Source organism: Vulpes lagopus, chromosome 7 (genome assembly GCF_018345385.1).
Source record: "Vulpes lagopus strain Blue_001 chromosome 7, ASM1834538v1, whole genome shotgun sequence".
Classification (NCBI taxonomy): Eukaryota; Metazoa; Chordata; class Mammalia; order Carnivora; family Canidae; genus Vulpes; species Vulpes lagopus.
The window spans coordinates 94,292,952-94,315,229 of record NC_054830.1 but is presented as its reverse complement, the minus strand read 5'-3'; the positions used below and the strand labels follow the sequence as shown (position 1 = coordinate 94,315,229).

The following is a 22,278-nucleotide window of genomic DNA, read 5'->3' as shown; positions in this document are numbered from 1 at the left end:
AAATCACTTAGTAATTGACCTTCTAAACTTGTATTTAATATTTTGTCAGATAACAACTCAATTATATCATTTAAGAGCAAAGAATTATAAATGGTCTGACTGGCAAAATAATTTGTAACACTAAAGCCACTTACCTTCTCGGTTTCTGTTTTACCAAGACTTATGCAGTGATTACTAATTATACTTATTGTTCTTTTTCTTAGAGGCACCTTGTTTAACTTAATAAATTCAGGAAGAATTAGCAAATTGAGAGATAGTCAATTTAATATAGCTTTGCTAATACAATTTATCTTGAAAAATGGTACTATCACATCCTGTGTTTTAAATATATTATTATCAAAACCTTATAATCACAAATATCTGATATAATCAGATATCTTTATCTGATATATCTGATAAAGGACTTGTGTAAACAAGAATATATGAGGACTTCTCAGAATGTAGTAACGGGAAAACAAACAACTCAATAAAAATTGGACAAAAGATCTAATAGGCACTTTGCCAGAGAATAAATACAGGTGGCAGATTTGCACATGAAAAGGTGTTTCAGCAGCATTATTAGTAAAACCATACTGATATACTACTTCATGCTCAGTAGAATGACCAACATTCTAAAACCTGACAATACCAAGTGCTGACAAGAATGTAGAGAAACTGAAACTCTCTTACATGATTGTGGGAGTACAAAATGGGACAGGTGCTTTGGAAAAGAGTTTGGCAGTTGCTTACCTGAAATTAAAATACACACTTACCATAAAACCCAGCAATCCCATTGCTAGGTATTTACCAGAGAAATGAAGCTATATATCCAGGCAGTATATGACCGGGCAATTCTTTGTATAGGAATGTCTGTAGCAGCTTTATCTATAATCGACCAAAAGTGGAAACAGCCCAGATGTCCACCGAGAAGTGGTCCATCCGTACAATGGGTGTATATTCCATGCTAAAAAGAGAAGATTAACTACAAAGGGACACAAGGGAATGTTATGAGGTGATGGAAATAATTCTGTGTCCTGATTATCATGGTGGTTATACAACTTATATATGTTAAAACTAACAGAATTATATACCTAAAATGGGTGGGTTTTACTGTATACAAATTATACCTCTGTAAGCCTTATATTTAAAAACAAGAACCAAAAAAACTAAACCATTTCATAGCTGGCAGATTTAACTCAATTAATGGGAAAATATTTGCCATATGACTTAATCATCAAAGTCAGAGACAGTCTGACTTCATTTTTTAATGGAAATAGATGTGTTAATACTGAAGTACATAACACTTTTTAGTTCTAAGAGGACAGATTAATACATGCATTCATTCACACTCCATACATACTTACATACATACAAACATAAGAACAGACCATAAAGAGCTTCATGTGACCTGGATTAAGTTGATGCCCCTATGATCTACCTTATCAAACTCTCTTTGCTTTGCTGTCGCTCTGTGCCCTCTAAAGTGATTCCTTTTTTGACAATAGTTGGAGAATGAAAGAGGCAAGGTGGTTAAATGAAACTTATCATGATTCCCATTGCCCACTATGCAATACACCTGGATTCAGAATAACTTTACATAGACTAAAATATCACATTTTTAAAGCCATACTTTGGTTAAATGAAACTTATCATGATTCCCATTGCCCACTATGCAATACATCTGTATTCAGAATAACTTTACATAGACTAAAATATCACACTTTTAAAGCCCTACTTTGTTTTTGCAGAAAATTGCACAAAACAGGGAAAGATATGAACTCTAAGTGTGGGTTTATGGTACTTTCATCAAAGGAGGTTTCACTGAAACCAATATTTCGAATCATTCTTTTGTTTGGTGCTCCTAGTTTTATACTCTGGAGTAACACACCAACGTAAGTGTCAGGTACTTTCAAAAAGTCAAATAAATGTGCTTTCAAATGGGGGAACTGGGAGAGGAGGGTATTAGAACACCAAACCTGTATTTGCATTTTCCTGCAGTTCAGTTTTAGGAAAAAGCATATATGCAAGTTGAGAATATGGAAATTCTTCCTCTTACAACAATCATGTTTACATATTCCCTGGAAAGGCTTTGGGTACCTTCATACATACTTAATATGAATATAAAATTCATACATCAATTTTTTTGGTAGGAGAACCACATATAATAACCTGCTGTCATTATATGCTGTGTAAATACATATATTTAGCCGAGCTCATCATCAGTTCAGAGATGATTTTATGTCTGTACTTTCCCTTTGATTTTACACTTGGAAAATGAAGTGCAACTCTACCTGTCTAAATGAGATTCTTGATGAAATGGTGATATGAATGGGTGAAAAACAGGAGTTACATTATTAAAGCCATTATTTGAGCAAGTTTCAGAAAAGCTATTGCCACTTACATAAGTACCAGCTTAAAATTTGTATGACTCAAACAGCTCTTGTGTAAATATATTTGTTTATCTAGCTACCCCAGAAAAGAAACCTTACAAATTTCAGCTCCATGTGTTATTAATTTACTATATCTGGACTTGTTGTTTCATTGCATGTAATTCTTCAAGTTTGTAAAAATGAGAGATCAGTGATTTGATGTAAGTGTCTCAAATACATCCCAGGGATATACACCTATCCCTCTCAGTGACGACTCTGGTTTACATTTTATGCTACCAGGCCAGGAATCCAGAGAAAAATGTTCTAATCCTATTTTATCTCTCATTATCACTGGTTCTCAGTTTTTTCGAGTACCTTGTACTATTTCTCTTCCTTTTCAAGGAATGGAGCCAGCACTAATGAAAATTTAGAACTTCATTGTGTTTTACACACACACAAAATGGAAATTTGATGAAAATTGATTACTGATAAGCAAATAAGGAAAATGATGTCAAACTTAATGCAAAATCAAGCGAATTCACCCAGTTGTGTATTCAAAGATACATATAAGCTTTTTAGGCCTCCTAAACTGTCTTTTATTAATGCTTCAGACATGGAGGCAAGAGCTAAATAGAATTTTGTGTTTAATCTACTGCACTAAGGCTGCAATTTTGCCCCCTTTGCACAATTTGTAGGAAGTGGTTGAGTGCTATCTATATGCCCAATTGATTAGGATTTTTATTATATCACTTCCTATGGATCTCTGAAATTTATACTATATTGAAAACTGTTTAATCCATCAAGTTAAAATTACTGTTCATTGCAACGTAAGCTTTAGGTATGAGAAATTTAATATGGAACCTGATAGCCTCCTACTTATTAACAATATAATTTCTTGCAATGTTTTACTGCTTGCTTATAAATACATTTTTTGTTAAAACAGAATAGTGCATTCATAGTCATGACTGTATACAGGTACAAGTTGTTCACGTTTCTCAAACATTTGGAAGAAATACAAACAAAAACCATATGTTTTAAATATTCCACAGAATACCTTTCTCCCGTTTGTTCGTATGTCGCAAATGTTTTTTAAGCTGGTACTATTCCCAAGGAGTACCTCTTACCCTCCAGTTTTATGGCAAATATCCCTATATGTATTCATAAATGCATTTTTCACTTAAATGTAATTTTTTAAAACCTAACATTAGTCTCCTAATCTTTGTTTTTAATATTTAATCTTTAGAGCAGCCATTCATGCAAGTCTCGAAGTCTCATAAGCAGCTTATAAGATGCTAGGCAAACTCAAAAGGACATCTAGTCAACTCTCCTTTTTTGGACCAAAATGTTCTTAAACTGATCCAAACCAATGAGAATATAATCAATTTTCAAAAGCAGTGATCTGTAAGCATTTTTAGGCATGAACCCAATCTAATAATAGTTGTCGATCCTCTTCCCAGAAAAAAAAAAAAAAAAAAAAAATATATATATATATATACATGTGTACATATACCCACAAGATGTTGCATTAAATTTGACAAAGATCACCAAACCCATCCATGTGGAAGGAGTCCAAAGATCTTTAATAGCTTCTGTTTTTAAGTTTAAAGAAAGAGACCCAAGATGCTTGCTAGGTAATTTGCTTTGTTTTGGATACTTCATAATCCAAAAATTCTTATCTTTAACTAAAAGCCCTCCCATTTTGACTTGTTCTCTTCATAGAAGTCATAAAAAACAGCTAGTCACCATTACCTTTCATATTCTCAAAGCCATATTAACCACACCTTGGATGTGTCCCTCACCAAGATAAATAATCCCAGCTAAGTAATTCCAGTTTGGCTATACCTTTTCTCAGAGGCCCCATTTTTCAATTCTTAATCATCTTTGTTGACTTCCTCTGAATAGTCTTCAAGTTTTCCATACTCCTCTGAGATTGTTGAGCTTATAATTATTCCTCAGGCTGTAGCAAAGGTCTATGTAAATGAGCTCAGTGTTTAACAAGCATTGTGTAACCCATTGTCCTCATTGTGGTGGATGCACCCTCGTACTGCCATGTTGGAAATTCTAAACTAACAAATTGCTGCAGATGTCCTCAGTAGTACTCGATTGTTTGATCTACTAGATTTTCCTTCTGGGATACAGGATATATCTTAACCTGGCTGCCAAGGTTGTGAGCCACGCTATTCAGGCGGGCGTTTCCAGAATAAGAGCATTATTTACTGGCTGAACAAGGCAAAGGGAGGCCCTTCCCTTAGTACCTAACTGATCCATTTAAAACAACCTATGAAAAACTTGTACTACCTGATTTCTTTTCTTCAGTTAACACATCTCTATTTCATTTTCTTTTTGAGTTAGGGAGATTTAATTTTCTAATACCATGAACTGAATCCCAGTGCTCACACTTACTCACTTTAATTGCACTCGAAACCCTGGCTACCTCCTTATTCATGGAGATACTAGTTCAAAAGTCACCCCCCGCGAGTGACCACTCCAATTTCAGTTTGTACCCCAACTCCATCATGAGGCCGCTCCTGTTTTCTCTTTGTCAGAGCACTTACCACAATCTGAAATTACCCTGCTCATTTATCTGTTTCATTTTTTTTTTCCCTGATCAGAGTCAGCACCTCAAAATCAGGGATCTTAGCTGGCTGTTTCATTCATTCCCATAGCATCTAGAAATAGTCCGTCCCATATGCCAGCTCCTCAGTAAACATGTTTTGTATGTGTATCTTTAAAGAAACTCTCATCCCATATTTATTACACTTCACGGTCATTAAGCTCCATGTCCTTATGAAAAACTTCTATTTTTCCATGTACTTTATGTACATAATGATTTAGTATGTTAAAGTGCTGTGGACTGTCCAGTTATTGAGCTAACTTAGAGGTTTTATTTCTAAAAATACCAAAAAAATGTTTTGAGAAATAAAAGGAGATGGAAATACTGACTCATCAGTGAAAGTAAAATCAAATTACAGGAATGTTTTATAGATATACACCAAGATGAAGAGAGGAATTTCTCTATGAGGTGTTTTCACTTCTAGAATATCCTTCCATGTTCTCCAGAAGGATGGGTTCTGAGAAATCTTCAAAAGAAATACAAGACACCAAAGGAGAAGGAAGAACTGAAGAAAGCTATGATGCTTTTCTTTTCCCCTCAGGAAAAGTTACACTTTTCTGTGTGCAAAATACATGTCAATTAAAAGGTTTTTTGAAGAATCCCTTGGCCTGTCTGAGCTCACATATAATCACACAGTGGCGTAGCTGACAACCATCCTCCACCAGGGACAACAGGGATCTGCCTCTGTCTCCAATCAAATCTGTTAGAAGAGGTCTGGTTCAATGATCTCAGCTTCTAGGGTTCAGACCTATGAGTGAATTTGGCCCTGCTTTTCTTAAAGAGGAAAGAAGAAAACACCCTACCTCCTTGCTACAATGCTTAGGATGCTCATGAGATATTCAGGATTTCATAGAAGTAATTACAGAGTTTGAAAGAACTTTGAATGGCTGTTTTCATTGGACTTTGAATGGCTATTTTCATTTAAACCAATAGTTTTCCAACTTCTTTTAATGTGCCCCACAGGAAGAAATACATGGTACATGGTGACCCAGTTTACAGGCCACTGAAACACAAACATGCTTCTGAAATAAGTTTTATCAAACAATGCTACCCTAACTATATGAGCTACATTAAATATTTTCTATTCTCTGGACTGGTCCTTTTTTTTTTTTCCTTTTATTTTCAATTCTGGTTGTTACACACTATGTTGATTTCATGACCAACTGGTGGATCAAGCCAATAATGCTTTGAACAATAATGCTTCAGCCATTCTGCAGAATGGCAAATGTGAGATCTGAGCACTTTAGCCGGTTTTGTCCTAACTCTCTGTGTCTTTTCTCATTGGGGTATCAATCTCCAAACACAGCTATGGATTATGATAGACTCTCTGTGACTTCCACAAGATTTTCAGAGGACCCTTAAAAGAAAAAGACATGATCAAGGTTAATACACATAAACAAGACTTGAGCCAGAATATGCTGAATCAGTGAGGAGTCTCTGTCCAATGACAATGAAAATTCTGAGCAAGTTACAAAGACACTACTTCCCCATGGGTAATTTGTTTTTAAAGTCAGAGTTATAAAATTTTAGAGCTAAAATAGACTTTAGGAAATCTAGTCCAGCCCTTTGATTTTATGACAAAAATATTCTCATGCATGTTCTGAGAAGGTCAGAGCCTGGGTCTCATTCCCTTATCAACAATATTTTTAAAAACAGTATTTGCTGCCATGAGCAGATGTATTTTGAACAAACTGAACTTTTATGTTTTCAGAAATAACACAGGACGAAAATTTTTAATATTATAGAAACACTGGAAGCATTATTTCTATATTTTAGAAGTCACCATAATAACTGAATTGTAGAAGCTTCAATATGCATGATCTACACATCTACCTGAGACAGTTGTCCTTTGACCATGGATTTTGCCATTATTTAGACATTCAACAGATAGTATTTGAGAACCTAGCGTCTGCTGTTAAGCATCTTATAGTAAAATATAAAATGCTTGTTTCTTATACTACAAATTATGTTATCCAGGAAATAATACATTGTAAACAATGTGTATTTCATTGGTCAGAACTTCATTGGTACTTTATTGAACATATTTTATCTACCACACTGGATCCTAGTTTCTTGGTATGGGCCTAGATTTTTTTATTTCAATTCCTCTGTTTTACTCAGGATCCTATCCCACTAGTTATTTTATTTGTTAATAAGTATTTATTGGTTACCTCAGATGTATCAAGCACTATTATAGACACTAGAGTTACAGAAGTGTACAGGAAAGATCAATACTCTGCACTCAGGGAACTTAACATACCAAGGGGACCCATCGTGACTCAGAAACCCCCAATTTGGCATTAACCAGAGTCTTTGGGAACCTATTAAACTATGTAAAATTTTACAAAAATTGATTTCAAAATCTCCAGTAGCACTAAGGAGACAAGTGTTTACGAAATTGGATTCATTTGGTTATTTAAAAAGTTGTGAGCTCAGTAGCTTGCATTGCTGGGTATTTTGAAGTACAATCCCTAAGTCAGATTCTTCTGTTTGATTTTAATCCCCACAAGCACATTATTAATAGCGAACAACAATTGACAAAGAAATGAGGAGGGAAGAGAGGGATAGAAGGAATGTGAGAGGTCAGGCTGCAGGGGAGGAAGATATCCTCAGAATGAAGCAAGCAAGTATAAAATTCAAGATTTGCCAATAATATTTTCAGAGTCATGACTACACACAGTCACAAGAAAACCTACTAATGCTCACAATTCAAATAGAGTTGGATCTAGCAGAAGTGGGGAAACTGTTGGCACTCTTTTTCCAGAATTGCATTGTTTTGATGTTCTGACTCAAGTCTTAAGCATGACATTTCATGATCGGCTAAGCCTCGGAGCAACCACACCCTATTCTTGGCAAAAATATATATCATGTTACATTACCAAGAAGAACACAATGGAAAGTTTTTAAAATAATAAATAAACAACACATCTTATTTATAAAGCTTGTCAAGATTCTCAAGGACTTGCCTCGCTCCATGGTAAAACCTCTGTTTGTTTGCTAAGATGGAGCATGCAGAGTAACTGCCTGAACAGCAAACTTCTTTTCAATTTCAGTATCTTCAGCCCCCAGCAAGGAGGGGGACTATCGTCTTTAGTGGTAAAAGTAGATCCAGGTTTTATGGCTGGAGAGAGTCCAGGGCACTCAAAGTGAAGCAGACGGTTGTGAAGAATTATTTATGGCAGATTTTGTGATGCCTGTGTCATACTCTGATTTAATAGGGGGGAAAATGAAATCTGAAGCAGAGTGAATTCAATTTCCAAATTTTACTAGGTGTACATGCAGGTTTTACACGAGGGTACTATCGCTACCCCCAGCTTCTTTTCATGGCTCTCGTTCTTTGGAAAAGTAAATTCTTCCTTGAACAGACCTGTGAAAATACTCTGTTGGGTCATCCACGTGAAGTCTCCAGGATAACACTTCTGAAGTCCACACAGTGGACCTGTTCTACAGTAATGCACACAGTGGATGACATCCCCATCTATAATGAGAATATCACATTTCCATAGAAATCACCCCTCTGAAAGAAGGGGAAATTATTACAGAATCCTAAAGCAAATGGGACCACAGGTTACTTTTGCTGACTCTTCATAAAAACCTTCTATTGGCATGTGAGCAGTAATATTGACCATTTAAAGATATCAAAACATTGTCATTTGGCATGGAAAATTAAATACATGTGTACAATCTAATTTTTTAATAAGTGTTCCTTTTAAGGCAAGTCCTGATTATTTTCCCATACCTCATCTCCAATGGGAATATCGAATATAAGAAGGTTGCCTAAAGAATAAGCAAGATAAATCTTATAATTAAAAAACATAATATATAAATGTACAGATTTTAATAAATATTTTATTTTATATTACTTTTTCTCTTCTTCAAAAGTGTTTTATAATAGTAAATATATGTCACATAAAATTTATCATTTTAAATATTCATAAGAATATAGATCTATGTTGTTAGGTACATTCAAATTATTATACATTCACATCTACCACTCATCTTCAGTCTTTTTCATCTTTCCCACCTGAAACTCTATACCCATTAAACATGAATTTCCTATATCCCCCCAATCCAGCTCCTGATAATGACTATTTTACTTTGTCTCCATGACTTTAGCAGCTCTAGGTGCCTCACGTGAATGGAATCACACATATCTTCAAGTTTCATCCATATTGTAGCATAAGCCAGAATTTCCTCTTTTTTTAAAAGGCTAAATCATATCCCGTTGTGTGTATATACCCTATGTGCTTATCCATTCATTTGTCAATAGAAACCTTCACTGCTTGCACCCTTTGGCTATTATAAATAATGCTGTTATGAACATGGGTATGCAAATACCTGTTTGAGTCTCTGTTTTCACTTCTTTGGAGTATAGATTCAGAAGTAGAATTGCTGGATCCTATGATAATTCTGTTTAATTTTTGAGGAATCATACTTGTGCTTTTATTATTTATACATTAAGCCAACACTTGTTAGATTCCTGCTGTGTGCCAGCTAGCCATGCCAAAAGTTGGGAATGAAGCGACAAGATGCAAAAACTGCCTTCACAGCTGATGGTCTAATGTTTGAGTAGTTTGCTGTTACTGTTCTTTTGATGATGGTAATGATTTGCCATTGATGCATTAATTCTCTTTCCCAGTCTTCTTGAGACCAGTAATATATTTGTACAGTATATGGCAAAAGTGCCCTCATGACCCCAAGCTTCACTCACTTGAGGCTTTGAGCAACTCAGACAACTAGAACCAGATGGAAATAGTACATTGTCCCATACATCAGGTGACTCAGGACATTGCCAACCCCTCCCCCATATACATCATCTGTAATAGTAGCTTCAAGAGAATATCATTTCAGCTGAATCTGAAATTTGATTAATGGAACCTGTACAAATGAATGTAGTAGTATTATATGAATTCTACTAAGGTATTAAATTTGATTACGAGGGAACAAATTTTTCCATTCGAATGGCATTCTACCAATGGAAGTAACATATAAGAAATAATAATCCAGTGTGAATAAATGTTCCTAAATAATGTTAAAGTTTCTCCAAATAACTAAAGATAACAAAATATGAACCTAGAAAGGGTAGGATAGCCTTGGAAAGTTTGATAAATTATAGAGGTGACAAAAATGAGTTTAATCACCATAAGGATGAAGAAAAATATTGTTTACATCAGCATGAAATCACTCTCTTATTCCATCATCTCCTTCCAAATGCTCCATAGATGGCTTCCATTTTACAATCACAATGTTTTATTTTATACCCTTACATTCCACCTTCTTCTAAACAAATTGAAAGGTTATTTAGAGTAAAATGCAATGCGAAAAATACCAAACCACTTACATGGAATAACAAAATGTAAAAATCAAGAAAGAGTGATGACATTTTTTTTAAACTATAGGCTGAGGAAAGATCTAAACACTGAGCACAAATTTTTGTTCTGAGTTTCCTAGTAGCCGAAACAAAGATAGAAACTCAAGGAGTTATATAGCTCTCATTACCTAAAAAATGAAACATACTCATCTGTCAAAGCCATGTTTTTTTTGTATTTGACCATTATATTCTAAGGATTTCCCAGAGGAAATCTTATATAATTGAACTACATAAGCAAAATTGTCCTAGATAATTTTAGATCTCGGGAGTATTGCATATACACATTTCTATATTAGCCATTAGTCAAAGCCAGAGAAATGATGTTTGTTCATAGAGACTAAGCTGACAGAAGACTATATATTTTGGCCTTTTAATTAATAGTTTCACATAATCCTGCCACCAGGATATTATGTTAAAACATATGTTGTATTAAACACATTTCTTTCTTGAAAGTCGGGAGGTAGGCAATCTAGGAGCATGATGATACTCCAGAGTATCAGGCAGCCAGGGCCCTTTTTCTGGTGCATAATATCACCTCCAGATTACCTCATGGTCCAAGATGTCTGTTCCAGTCTTCATATCATCATTCCCACCATACAGAAGAGGAAAGGGTGAGGGTGGTATGCCCCTTTTTAAGGACGTTATTTGGAAATACATCCATACCTCCACTTATGTTCCTTTAGTGAGAATCTTGTTACATGGTCACATATAGATGCAAGAGAGGCTAGGAAATGTCTCTCTTCTGGTTGAGCATGTACGTTTGTTAGCAAGGCAGCAAAAGAATAACAGATATTGGGAGACAGCTAATATTTCTGCCATAGATGTGCTATTTAAAATTTTGTCCCTTGAAATGTAGGTGTGACTTGAAAAAACTATCTGTTGAGAGCAAAAGTAGATGCATATGATTTTAGGAAACATTCTACTTACAAGGCCATTGGAGGCTGGCAAGAGCATTTTTATCACAATCTGAGTGATAGGAAAGCAAAGTGGACATAGAAGGTGAGGTGGGGGGATCCCTGGGTGGCGCAGTGGTTTGGCGCCTGCCTTTGGCCCAGGGCGTGATCCTGGAGACCCGGGATCGAATCCCACATCGGGCTCCCGGTGCATGGAGCCTGCTTCTCCCTCTGCCTGTGTCTCTGCCTCTCTCTCTCTTTCTGTGACTATCATAAATAAATAGAAATTTTAAAAAATTTAAAAAAAAGGAGGTGGGGCAGGGGTGATGGCAAAAGAAATTATGTAACAAAACACACAAACCAAAAGCTAGACCTGTATGACCATTTGGACACGGATGAACCTCTCTAAAACAGACCTTGCCAAAATCCTTACAGTCCTGAGCTTTGGATTTTTCTGCCTCTTTATTTTGCCCACCACAGACATGCCCCCACCTATATAGTTCTCCTGGAGGTATGATCACATGACATGCAGCAAATTTATATTGCTGGCCTTAAATGCAAGAAACCTCAAGCCTAGGACTCATTCCCCTCCAGCTGCTCCCAAAGGCTTTTGTGATTAGCTCCCACCCTACAATCATATCTAAGGAATAGGGTTCTCTCCTTTATCCTTGGAATCCTACACAGTCTTTAACTACTAGTTTCTGTGCTAGAAAACCAATGTTGGATTTTAACTCCTAGGAAATACGTGTGTAAAAAAGACAAATCTCTGGTTTCTTTTACCTGTTTCTCCTAATTGCATCCCATTTTCCCCCTCAGAGCACCTGCAGATTGGTAATTTTTTGTTGTTGTTGGCTTGTATTCAATTCTCTATGTTGTTACCCTGTATAATGCTTCTCCTTTTGCCATACTCCTTCATGAAAGTATTTTCAAAAGAAAGGCTCACCATAGGATATAAATATAGTGATTCAAAGGGGCACCTGGACCCCAATGTTTAGAGCAGCAATGTCCACAATAGCCAAACTATGGAAAGAGCCCAGATGTCCATCAATAGATGAACAGATAAAGAAGATATGCTTTATATATATAAATATAAATATAACATATATAATGGAATATTAGCCAGCAAAAAATGAAAGTTTACCATTGGCAATGAGTGTATTGTGCTATAAGCAAAATAAGTCAATCAGAGAAAGACAAATATATGATTTCACTCATATTGGAAATTTAAGAAACAAAAGAGATGAACATAGGGGAAGGGAGGCAAAAGTAAAATAAGATGAAATCAGAGAGGGAGGCAAACCATAAGAGATGCTTAACTCGAGGGAACGAACTGAGGGTTGCTGGAGGAGGTGGGTGGGAAGATGGGGTAATGGGGTGATGGGCATTAAGGAGGACCTTTGATGTAATGAGCACTGGGTGTTTCATGCAACTGAGGAATCACTAAACTCTACCTCTGAAACTAATAGTACACTCTATGTCAATTAAATGATTTTAAATAAAAAAAAGAAAGGCCCCCCCATATTTTGAAGTAGGAAAGATAAAACTTTACCCACAAACTCCATGTCCTTTTCAGAAACTTAAAAAATAAACTATACCATAAATTATTTTAAATTATAGGTTCTTTTTCAGCTTTCCGTTATTTGATAGTTTTGATATTTCTTTGACTATGTTTACAATTGTAGTATGAGGGGCACCTGCTTGGCTCAGTGGTTGAGCATCTGGGTGTGATCCTGGGGTCTTGGGATCGAGTCCCACATTGGGCTCCCTGCTTCTCCCTCTGCCCATGTCTCTGCCTCTCTCTCTGTGTCCCTCATGAATAAATAAATAAAATCTTAAAAAAAACAAATGTGATATGAGATAACCTTTCTAACTTAACAGAGAAACCATTCATCTAGTTGGTATTAGCAACTATAAACAGCATACAACGGAAATAAAATTGAAGATTACACAATGATTTATTTTATTTTAGAGGAAGAGGACTGATTTTCCATGGTTTACCTGCTATTCTGAAATTCAGATTTTATTTTGCCTTTAATCTACATTTTTCTCGGTTTTCAGAGATCATATTTCTATTTTTTTATTATTATTTATTCATGATAGTCACAGAGAGAGAGAGAGAGAGGCAGAGACACAGGCAGAGGGAGAAGCAGGCTCCATGCACCGGGAGCCCGATGTGGGATTCGATCCCGGGTCTCCAGGATCGCGCCCTGGGCCAAAGGCAGGCGCCAAACCGCTGCGCCACCCAGGGATCCCCAGAGATCATATTTCTTTTGCAATTCTCTTGCTTGCTTTTATTTCTCTTTTCTTTTTTTCCTGTTGCCATATCTTTAGAGACAGCATATGTTCATCAATTCACATGTTAATTCGAGAAGCATTAATCTAATGTCAGTTTTGTACAAGGCTTTGTAGAGGAGCTATCTGAGCTATACCTTAAAGGTTAACAAGGATTTCAGCAAGACAGAGATGGCAGGGAGGACTTTCCAGGCAGGAGGGACAGGATGAACAAATACGCAGAAGTGGAAGCTCTTGGAGTGCTGGGATAATATCAGGTATTTCAATTGGGCTGGAGCATGACTTTCTATTATCCTGGGACTAGAAGCAGATCAGGGAGGTCCTTGAATGCCAAGCTGAGGAATTTGGCTTTTGCCTTTTACTCCTACTCTTTCTGTATTGTCTATAAATCTGTTAACACTCCTTCACCTTATTGTCTGGCTCTGGTATAATTATTTTATCTGTGAAGAATGATGTCATGGAAATAGTACTGAACTAAGAATCAAGGGCCTCAGATTTATATATTACACTTGGGTTTAATATATGGATATTACAACCATAATTCAAACCTCAGCAATTAAACTGGTATCTCTCTATGTCAAAAAGGCTACAAGAGACAGTTTATCTGTTTCCATAATATTTATCAAGCATTGCACACAGTAGGTGCTCAATAAGTGTTTGTTGAATTTAATTCAGTAACAAAGCTCTGTGATCCATGACATAGCCCAGGAATGTAGAAAAAGGGGAAAGAAGGGTGACTAGTTTGGAGGGGAATAATTCTATCCTCCCAATGTGGTTCGTTGCTGTACTGTGAGTTTGTTTGTATGTTTGTTTGCTTTCTTGGGGTGAGGGAAGAGAGTCCTAGAATTAGAATCTAAATTATCATTTTTTCCCAGAACATTATTAGAATTTTCAAACACACAGAAAGATTTAAAGACATATCCTTAAAGCCCTCCTGGTAATAAGGGGAACAACTAAAACTTGAACTTGCTCCAAAATCTGGGTTCTTTTCTACTCTTCTAAGTAGCCTCCAAAACCCCTCTCTGCTACTGGCCAGGGTCACAGATTCTAGCTGAGTATCTACTGTGTAAGAAGTCCTGAATTAAGCATTATAGGCCATAAAAAGAAATGTAAGCGGAGGCTCCTAGGGCGTTAGGCAACTCAAGATGAATCAAACCAAATTTTAAAATTTGTTGAGTTCTTTCTCTGTGTAACATGTAGTGCTAGAAGCTTCGTAGGAAGAGATCACTGAGAATGTGATTTGAGACTGTGAACAAAGAATTTAAAAACTTATTTCTTTCTCTTTAAGCAGCCTAAAATAGTAGGTCAGAGTGAGTAAAAGCCTTGGCCTTACATGTTCCTGCTTTCTCTCTGCTTACTCTGTCCTTCTCACCTGCAAAGCTTTTTCCCCTTTCTTATCATCTCTTAAAAGTCTCTGTATATCTCAAGGTGTTTTTTTTTTTATTTCTGTTTCTTCCCTTTTGGTCCTCCTTATGGAGTCCTCCAACTAGCCATAATATCTCCCTTCTCTGAATTCCTGCAGCCCTCTGCTCTACCAAGAGGTAGTGTAGCTAGTGGTTAAGAACACAGATGGCCTCTGAGATCCTGGCATTTCCCCTTGGAGGATATGTGATCGTGTAAAATTATTGAATTCTCCATGCCTCAGTTTTCAACTCTGGTAAAGGGGATATATCAGTCAAGGATTCTGATTCAGAGAATATAATTTCCTCTTGCTAATTGAAGCAGCAAGTGTTATGTTATAAAGGAATCAATTAACTCACCAAAAAGTCGGAATTGCCAACAACAGAAAAAAAGACTCTAGTTTGAGCTTTCTGAAGACTCCTGTGCTACTCTGCAATGACAGATTGCCACAGGAGCTGCTGCCTCTTCAATAACCAGTAAATCACCAGCTGACTGGAAATACAACATTCTCTGATCCAGCTGATGAACTGCATGGCTCAAGCTTCCCTCTTGTCACCCACAAAGGTAGTGACAGGTTGGCATGGTTGCAAACTGCATTGCTCTATAGCCATTTTGATAAGTAGAGAAACCAAAGTGTGGTCTCTGCCTCACTTCTTTTAAATCTTGTGAGCATGATCTTGTGGGCTGCCAAATCCAAATTATATCTGGTACCCTAGCTGCAAGGGAGTCTGGGAAATGTAATTTCTAGGTTTCTGGCTTCTCTGTTTCAGGAAGGCACTCACTGGGAGAAATGTTGACTGCTAATCAACCGTTAATCTTATCCATTTGAGAATAATAAATGTACCTCCCCCATTGGGTTGTTGTGAGGATTACATGAAATAATAAAGTACTTAAGGACAGTGCCCGGCACACAGGAGACTCTCAGTAAATGCAACTCTTTTCATCAGTCAACATCTCAGTGAGTTGTCCAGACAGAAGACTTTAGATATAGCTCCAAATTCCCACCTACTACTAAGCAATGTTGATGAATCCACTTACCATATAAGAGCACCAGTTTTGCTACTTACAAATTGAGGATAATTACTGTTCGCTACCCTACGGAGTTTCTGCTCACATCACATGAGCTCATGCATGAAAGATGATCGGGAGCTATAACGAACATTCCAAATGCTTTGGTGCTAAATGGATATTAGGTAAATTGGAGAGGTCCAGACTCCTGCTCAAATTCCAGCTCTGCCCCTGAGAGGAGAAGTGGGCTTCCTATAGTTTTATCTTATTCATCCCCACACCATGTTTTCCTCCTTTTAATTTTCAGAATTAGCCAGGGAAATTGAACAACTTCCACGCATGCCTGTGAGGATAGTAAGGCTCAGGAGCTGCCGTTACCACCTCCTGCAAGAGGGGAGATGAGGTCCTACCCAGCTCATCAAGGCTCCCCACCCCTGAGTTCTTTCCAGAAGACTCTCTGCCCTCTCCATTCCAAGTACTGCAACTGGAGGGCCAAGCGAGGAGGCCCAACCTCAAGAAGAGACAGGTGGTTCTGGCGTGAATGCTGTAATGCATTCTCCCCAGGGAGAGAAATTCTGAGAGTTTAGCTCACTCTTTCCTGCCATAAAGCACACTGAATGTTAACAGCTTGCTCCTGTCCAAGCTGGTGTTTTTTAAATTAAGTATTGTTAAATCCATACCATTTGGAATGATGTTTCAGACAGCCTTGACACTCTCTCTCTCTTGCTTCTGCTTTCATTTCACCTAATATATTGTACAGGGAGCCAGTTACCAGTATTATGGCAGCTGTGGCCACTGCTGCTGCTCAGACACTGGCAGACGGCTTTAATGTAGATACCTGAAGAGGGAAAAGGAGCTCGGCCAACGCCTTGCTCCCATGCTAAGGGGCTTTTCCCGGGCCGCTATGAGTAAGGATCTAGATCACCTAGGGTTTTATGTTATTTTTCCTTGGCACTGGAAAAAGTTTTAGAAATGACAAAGGTGGGAGACTGAGAAACTGTAGATTAAAATAAGATACTGTCCATTGTCAGGTAACATATACCCAGAGTAAAAGCTGGGTAGACTGCCTTTGGCTCCTTTACCTTCACTCTAAACATCACCCTCCAACCCATATGAGACCACTGCCAGGGTGTGAGTATGAAGGTGGATATACACACACAGACATATGCATATATATGCATATCCATATGTGAATGTGTGTATATGAAAGAGAGTGATTTAGGGTCAGAAGGCCCAATTTGAAGGCCAGTACTAGCCAGTGGGTCCTGAGGCAAGTCATTTAAGCCCTCTGAGCCTCAGTTTCCACATATATAAAATTGGGTGAGTTCTTAACCAACTTCACAGAGTACTACTCATAAAGGTCAAGTGAGACTGTGGATGTGAAACCATTTGCAGCCTTTCAAGATATGACAAACTTCAGTAATTATCAAAATTAGCTCATCCCCCAAACGCACCCCAATCACCTTTACCCAACTTGATTTTGTTCTTTTCCTAAAATTACAGTGAGCTTGGAGTTTACCCTGCAGTGTGTAATGTTTGACCTTACAATTGCTTTTCCTAGTTTTTCTGGGCATCCCCAACAGGAAAGGAAATGCTATGAGCACTGGGACCAGAAGCATGAGACATTGTGGTGGGCATCCTCCAGGCATTCAGCAGATAATTGAGGGCTTGACTTTAAAATATCATAATATCCAGAGACTATATTGAGGTGAAAGTGCCCATCATGCTATACATCAACATGTCCATCAAAACTCCAAGGCAAACATCTCGGACTTAAAATATCTAAATAATATCTATTTCCAAGGTAAGAAGGATTCTAGATGAGTATACTAGTAGCTACCAGTTATTCTCTGAGCATGCCATTTTTTTCCCCTATTCTTCTGCAGATGATATCATATCATTATCCTTGTTGCTACTATTTCTTCTCCCATCACCTGTTTATCCTTTTGGATCTGCCTATTGAGTGATGGTTATGTGTGAAGAGGGAGAAAGTAATGTTCAGTAAAATATTCTATTTTATAGAACTAATTGGAACTCTTTAACTAATGACTGGTAGAAGACAGAACCCTGTAGCAGGAAGCTCCAATGTGTAAAGGAGAGATACATAACATAGCTTTATGAATGAAAGTTTATTTCAATCAATCCATTTCTTTAGTATTGTGATTTCGGGTAACACCAATCAAGCATTTTTATATCTCCTCATGAGTTCTCTTTAGCTTGTGAGCATTAGCTGTTTTTTTTTTTTTTTTTTTTCAGATTTGTAAAACTAGTCTGTCTGAAAGGGAACAACATACTTCAAAATAGGACCTCTTTGTTATGAATTTTTACTATTTATTTTCCTGAGTAAGGGACAAGGTAGATCCTTGTATTCCCGGACTTTCCCAACAGGTTAATAATGGGAATTTTAAAGTTCTTTTGTCTTTAAATGATATACCATGGGAAGTTAAGTAACCTGACATTGAACAAGCTGCTTTTCTTCACCTTTCTGAAAAGCAGGGCTGCAGGTATGTATGTATACAGGCAAACCTGCCTGTATTGCCTGTATTCACATGCCCATTATGGCTTGATCAGGTTTTCCATAGCTGTGTGTTTCACGACTCTTCTTAGTACTTTTTATTAATGAGAGGAACGTCTCCTTCCTCCTTCATATGTATTTCTGGGCTATCGGGAAATCTACAAAGGAGAAACTTCCTCATGACACACCTATGGAAATGGAGGGTCAAGTTTGCTAGTTCATTCTTTCCAACACTCAGTGATTTTTTTTTTTAGCAGATAAGGGGAAAGACGTTCTTGTTTGACACTTGACACTTTCCTAAAACTGTAATAAAATCCTCCTCTAGTAGAGTCAAATCTTGATTGCTGGTGGATTAGCCAGACTTAGAAGCTTCCTGACCTTCTCTTTGCTGTGGCTGGCCTTGTCCTCATTTCACTGCTCATTAGCACTTCCTCCAGAGCGTCTCCCGTCCCAGCCTCTTGCAACAGTAGAAGGGAAGAGGAGGTAGTCTCACTTGGCCCTTTCTGCTGCTGCATTGTAGCTGCTCTGATAAAGGACACGGATAAGGAGGAGGCTGAAACGGTTGGTTAAAAGGTTTGGGGATTAACTGAGGATTTAACTCATCCTGTCTTTCCCTCCCCCTGCCACAGCAGATAGTTGAGAGTTGGCAGTGTGTCAAAACCAGGCTGTTCCTCAACCCCAAATTTCAGCCCCACTCATCCCAGAGTCTTTGTTAAACAGCTTTTTTTTTTTTTTAAACCAGGGGATCTAAATTTCTAATTGTACCTTTAGTGTAGTAAACCCTGGACATTTTAAATCGTCATTTTACAAAGTAGCAACTTTCTCTCCTGCCCCCCACCGTAGATCAAGTCATTAATACCCAGAGTAACTTATATCACCTTATTTAGGTTTAGTGAGGAACTCCCCAAAACTTCCACAGTCTCCCTTTTCTGAGTCAAGGGAGAAAACAGAGGAACTTTACAGAAGAGGAATAAAGCAGTTGTACAGAACACGTTGAAACAGCACACTAAGTCAGTTTTTGTCTATGGCTCTTTCCCTTTATGGCATATGTTATATATTGACAGGGATTAAGTTTCTCTCCTGAATGGAACAATACAGAGTCACAGGCAGCTACTGTACTTTACAAAGCAACAGGCACCAGCACAAGCAAATGGCAAATGGAAAGGTATCTCACAAAGAACCAACCAGGTTAGTTAAAAGTAGAGGGCTTTGCTTCATCTTTTGCAACTCTGCATCTTTTGCATTTCTCTTCTGGCTCGGCCGTTTGCGCTCTGCTCTCCTTTCTCTTTCGTCCCGTTCCCCGTTATTTTTTATTTTATTTTTTATTTTTTTTTTTATTTTTCTTTTCCTTTCTTTTTTTTTTTTTTTTTTTTTTTGCTCACACTGTTACACTTTCTCTGTCCCCCCCCGGCTTTGTTATTCAGCATGTCTGATTAGCAGGAGCCTGATTGGCTGGCTGCCGGCTCCGAGAGAGATTCCATTCAGCTTACCCCCCACCCATCCACCCACCCACCCACCCTCGGTCAGGAAATGTGAGCGGGGCTGATGGAAGCTGATAGGCAGGGCTGGAGTGTTAGCACCAGTACTGGATGTGACAGCAGGCAGAGGAGCACTTAGCAGCTTATTCAGTGTCCGATTCGGATTCCGGCAAGGATCCAAGCATGGAATGCTGCCGTCGGGCAACTCCTGGCACACCGCTCCTCTTCCTGGCTTTCCTGCTCCTGGTAAATGCCTTTTCATTTCAATACGTTGCTATTGCCACTTAGTCTGGGTGCTGTCGGGGGGTCGTGTGTGTATGTGTCTGCGTGTCTGTATCTTTATCTGCAAACACCAGGTAAAATAATTTACCCGATTTAAAAAAAAAAAAAAAGGAAAAACTTCTTTCAGAACTTTAACCCCATCTTCCCAAGCAAAATAAAGTCTGCAAGACTTTGTGGGATAGAGAGGTATGTCATAATATCGAGACTGGAGCTTTAGGATATGCTGCATAGAGTTCGTGAGCTGGGGACTGTGTATTTAAATGGTGGTGTGTATGCTTGGAATTTGGGTAACAGACGTTGTCCTGAGATCAAACTCCCTCACGGTGGTGTTCCTGGAATTTTTGAAGGGTGGGCTGTAAGGGGCTTTCCTCCTACTGCCTTTTTATGAATCCTACCCCCTCTGTGCACATGTGCTAGCGAACCAGGTAAAAGAGGGAACGAGAGCCTGTTTGCAGCCAACCCAGATTATAGCTCATAATTACTGTAAGTCCTCTATGGATACAAGTTAATGCTAGTATTTATGAATTGAGGATTATGGTCTTTGATCTCAGATCTGCTTTTAAAGAAGAAGAAAATGCTGACTTTTTTGTGTGGCTGCTTTCCATAGTCACAGTGATAAGATGCTCTGCTCTTGAACATCAGCACACACTGCATTTTTGACTCAAAGTAAATGTTCCGTTGTGACTCATACTTGGTTTTACGGGCAAAAAATGAACATTTACTGTCCAAAAAAAATCTACACTCAAAATATTAATAGCAATGCACATTTTTTTAAACCAGAGTGTTCTGGGCAGGCAGCTTCATAAACCTCATCTGAAGGTTCGGTTCCAAAATTTGCACACACAGATTCCAAACAAATGTGATTGTAGCTCTCCTTGTCACATTTATGGCATGCCAGCACTTCCTCAGATGGTAATAAGGCAAGAAGGGCGCAAGGTAAAAACGTAATGAATATATAAGTTGCATTGATTTGCCGATGCTAAAGGAATGTTTTGTTCTGTTAGACTCTGACAAATTTGATCTGCACTATAATTTTGAAGAAGGGAAGCAAGCCATTTGGTACAAATTGAAAAACTCCACAAAGATTCATCAGATAGAGTAATCAGACAATGTTTAAATATTTTATACATTCCCACTTCTTATTTGCATCACTGTAGCCAAGAAATCATAATGCTGCACTGCAAATGCTATAAATATAGAAGTGCATTTTCAGGCTTTCAAAGATACTTAAAGGCAAACTGAATTTTAAGCATGAATAGACCACGTTTTAGCTGTTGTGAGGAATATGAAAAGCAGAATGTTTAGGTGTGCTTTATGGCTAGGGGAGCAAGCAATTTATGAAAGGTGTCTCATTTTTTCCATATGGGACGTGTTACTTATATACACACCATTAGTTTGCCTCATCTTTCCTTCTTTGTGATTTTTTTAAAAAGTGTGTGTTACTTCCCCCATTTAATTGCATCATAAAGCCAATTACCAGTACACATTTCTTTTTTGGTATCTTCATACGGAAATATGATCTCATTATACTTTGGAAAAACTGTCCCATTCAGGAATAGACTGTTTTGCTACCCATTTGGTAACTACATTATATCCTTCTTTGATATCTTGAATGTTCGTATATGTACTTGAGCATATAATTAGACCTATGTGGGGAAAAAAAGAAATGTTTGTTTATATCAGATTTAAAATACAAAACATGCTTTGTTTAAATCACAATAATTGTATTATGAGAATAAAATAAAATCAAACCCAGGTTTGGTTTAGGTCTGTATTTAAACGAATTAGGATTCTGAGAGTCACAAGAAAAAAAACTGACTGGTGCACGCCAAGAGATATCCCTGTGCAGAGTAATGACAGCAATGGTCATACCTTCCACGGATCATGTGTCTGCATGTGCCAAACACCAGGCCAGTTGTTTGAAAAGCATGTCAAGGAACCTGCACAATCATCTTGCAAAAAGGCATTTTTAAACCTATTTCGCAGAGAGGGAAACAAGCTTATATTTGAACTCAAAGGTCAAATAATGAAGAGAAAATAACTTGTGTGCTTTGTACTGTGGTTGTAAAATATTTA

General features: G+C 37.6%; 1 protein-coding gene across 3 annotated transcripts in view; it reads left to right on the top strand.

The window, feature by feature from the left end:
* Window positions 1-22,278, top strand: part of ADAMTSL1 (ADAMTS like 1) — an 882,039-nt gene that overhangs the window by 481,242 nt on the left and 378,519 nt on the right. The window contains exon 1 of one of the 3 annotated variants that reach the window (XM_041761625.1): window positions 20,014-20,166. The exons of the other annotated variants lie outside the window; for them this stretch is intronic. Within the exon in view, the coding sequence (XP_041617559.1) occupies window positions 20,104-20,166 (63 nt within the window). The 5' untranslated portion in view covers window positions 20,014-20,103. Of the gene's footprint in view, window positions 1-20,013; window positions 20,167-22,278 lie in introns of those variants that run through there. 3 annotated transcript variants of the gene reach the window in all.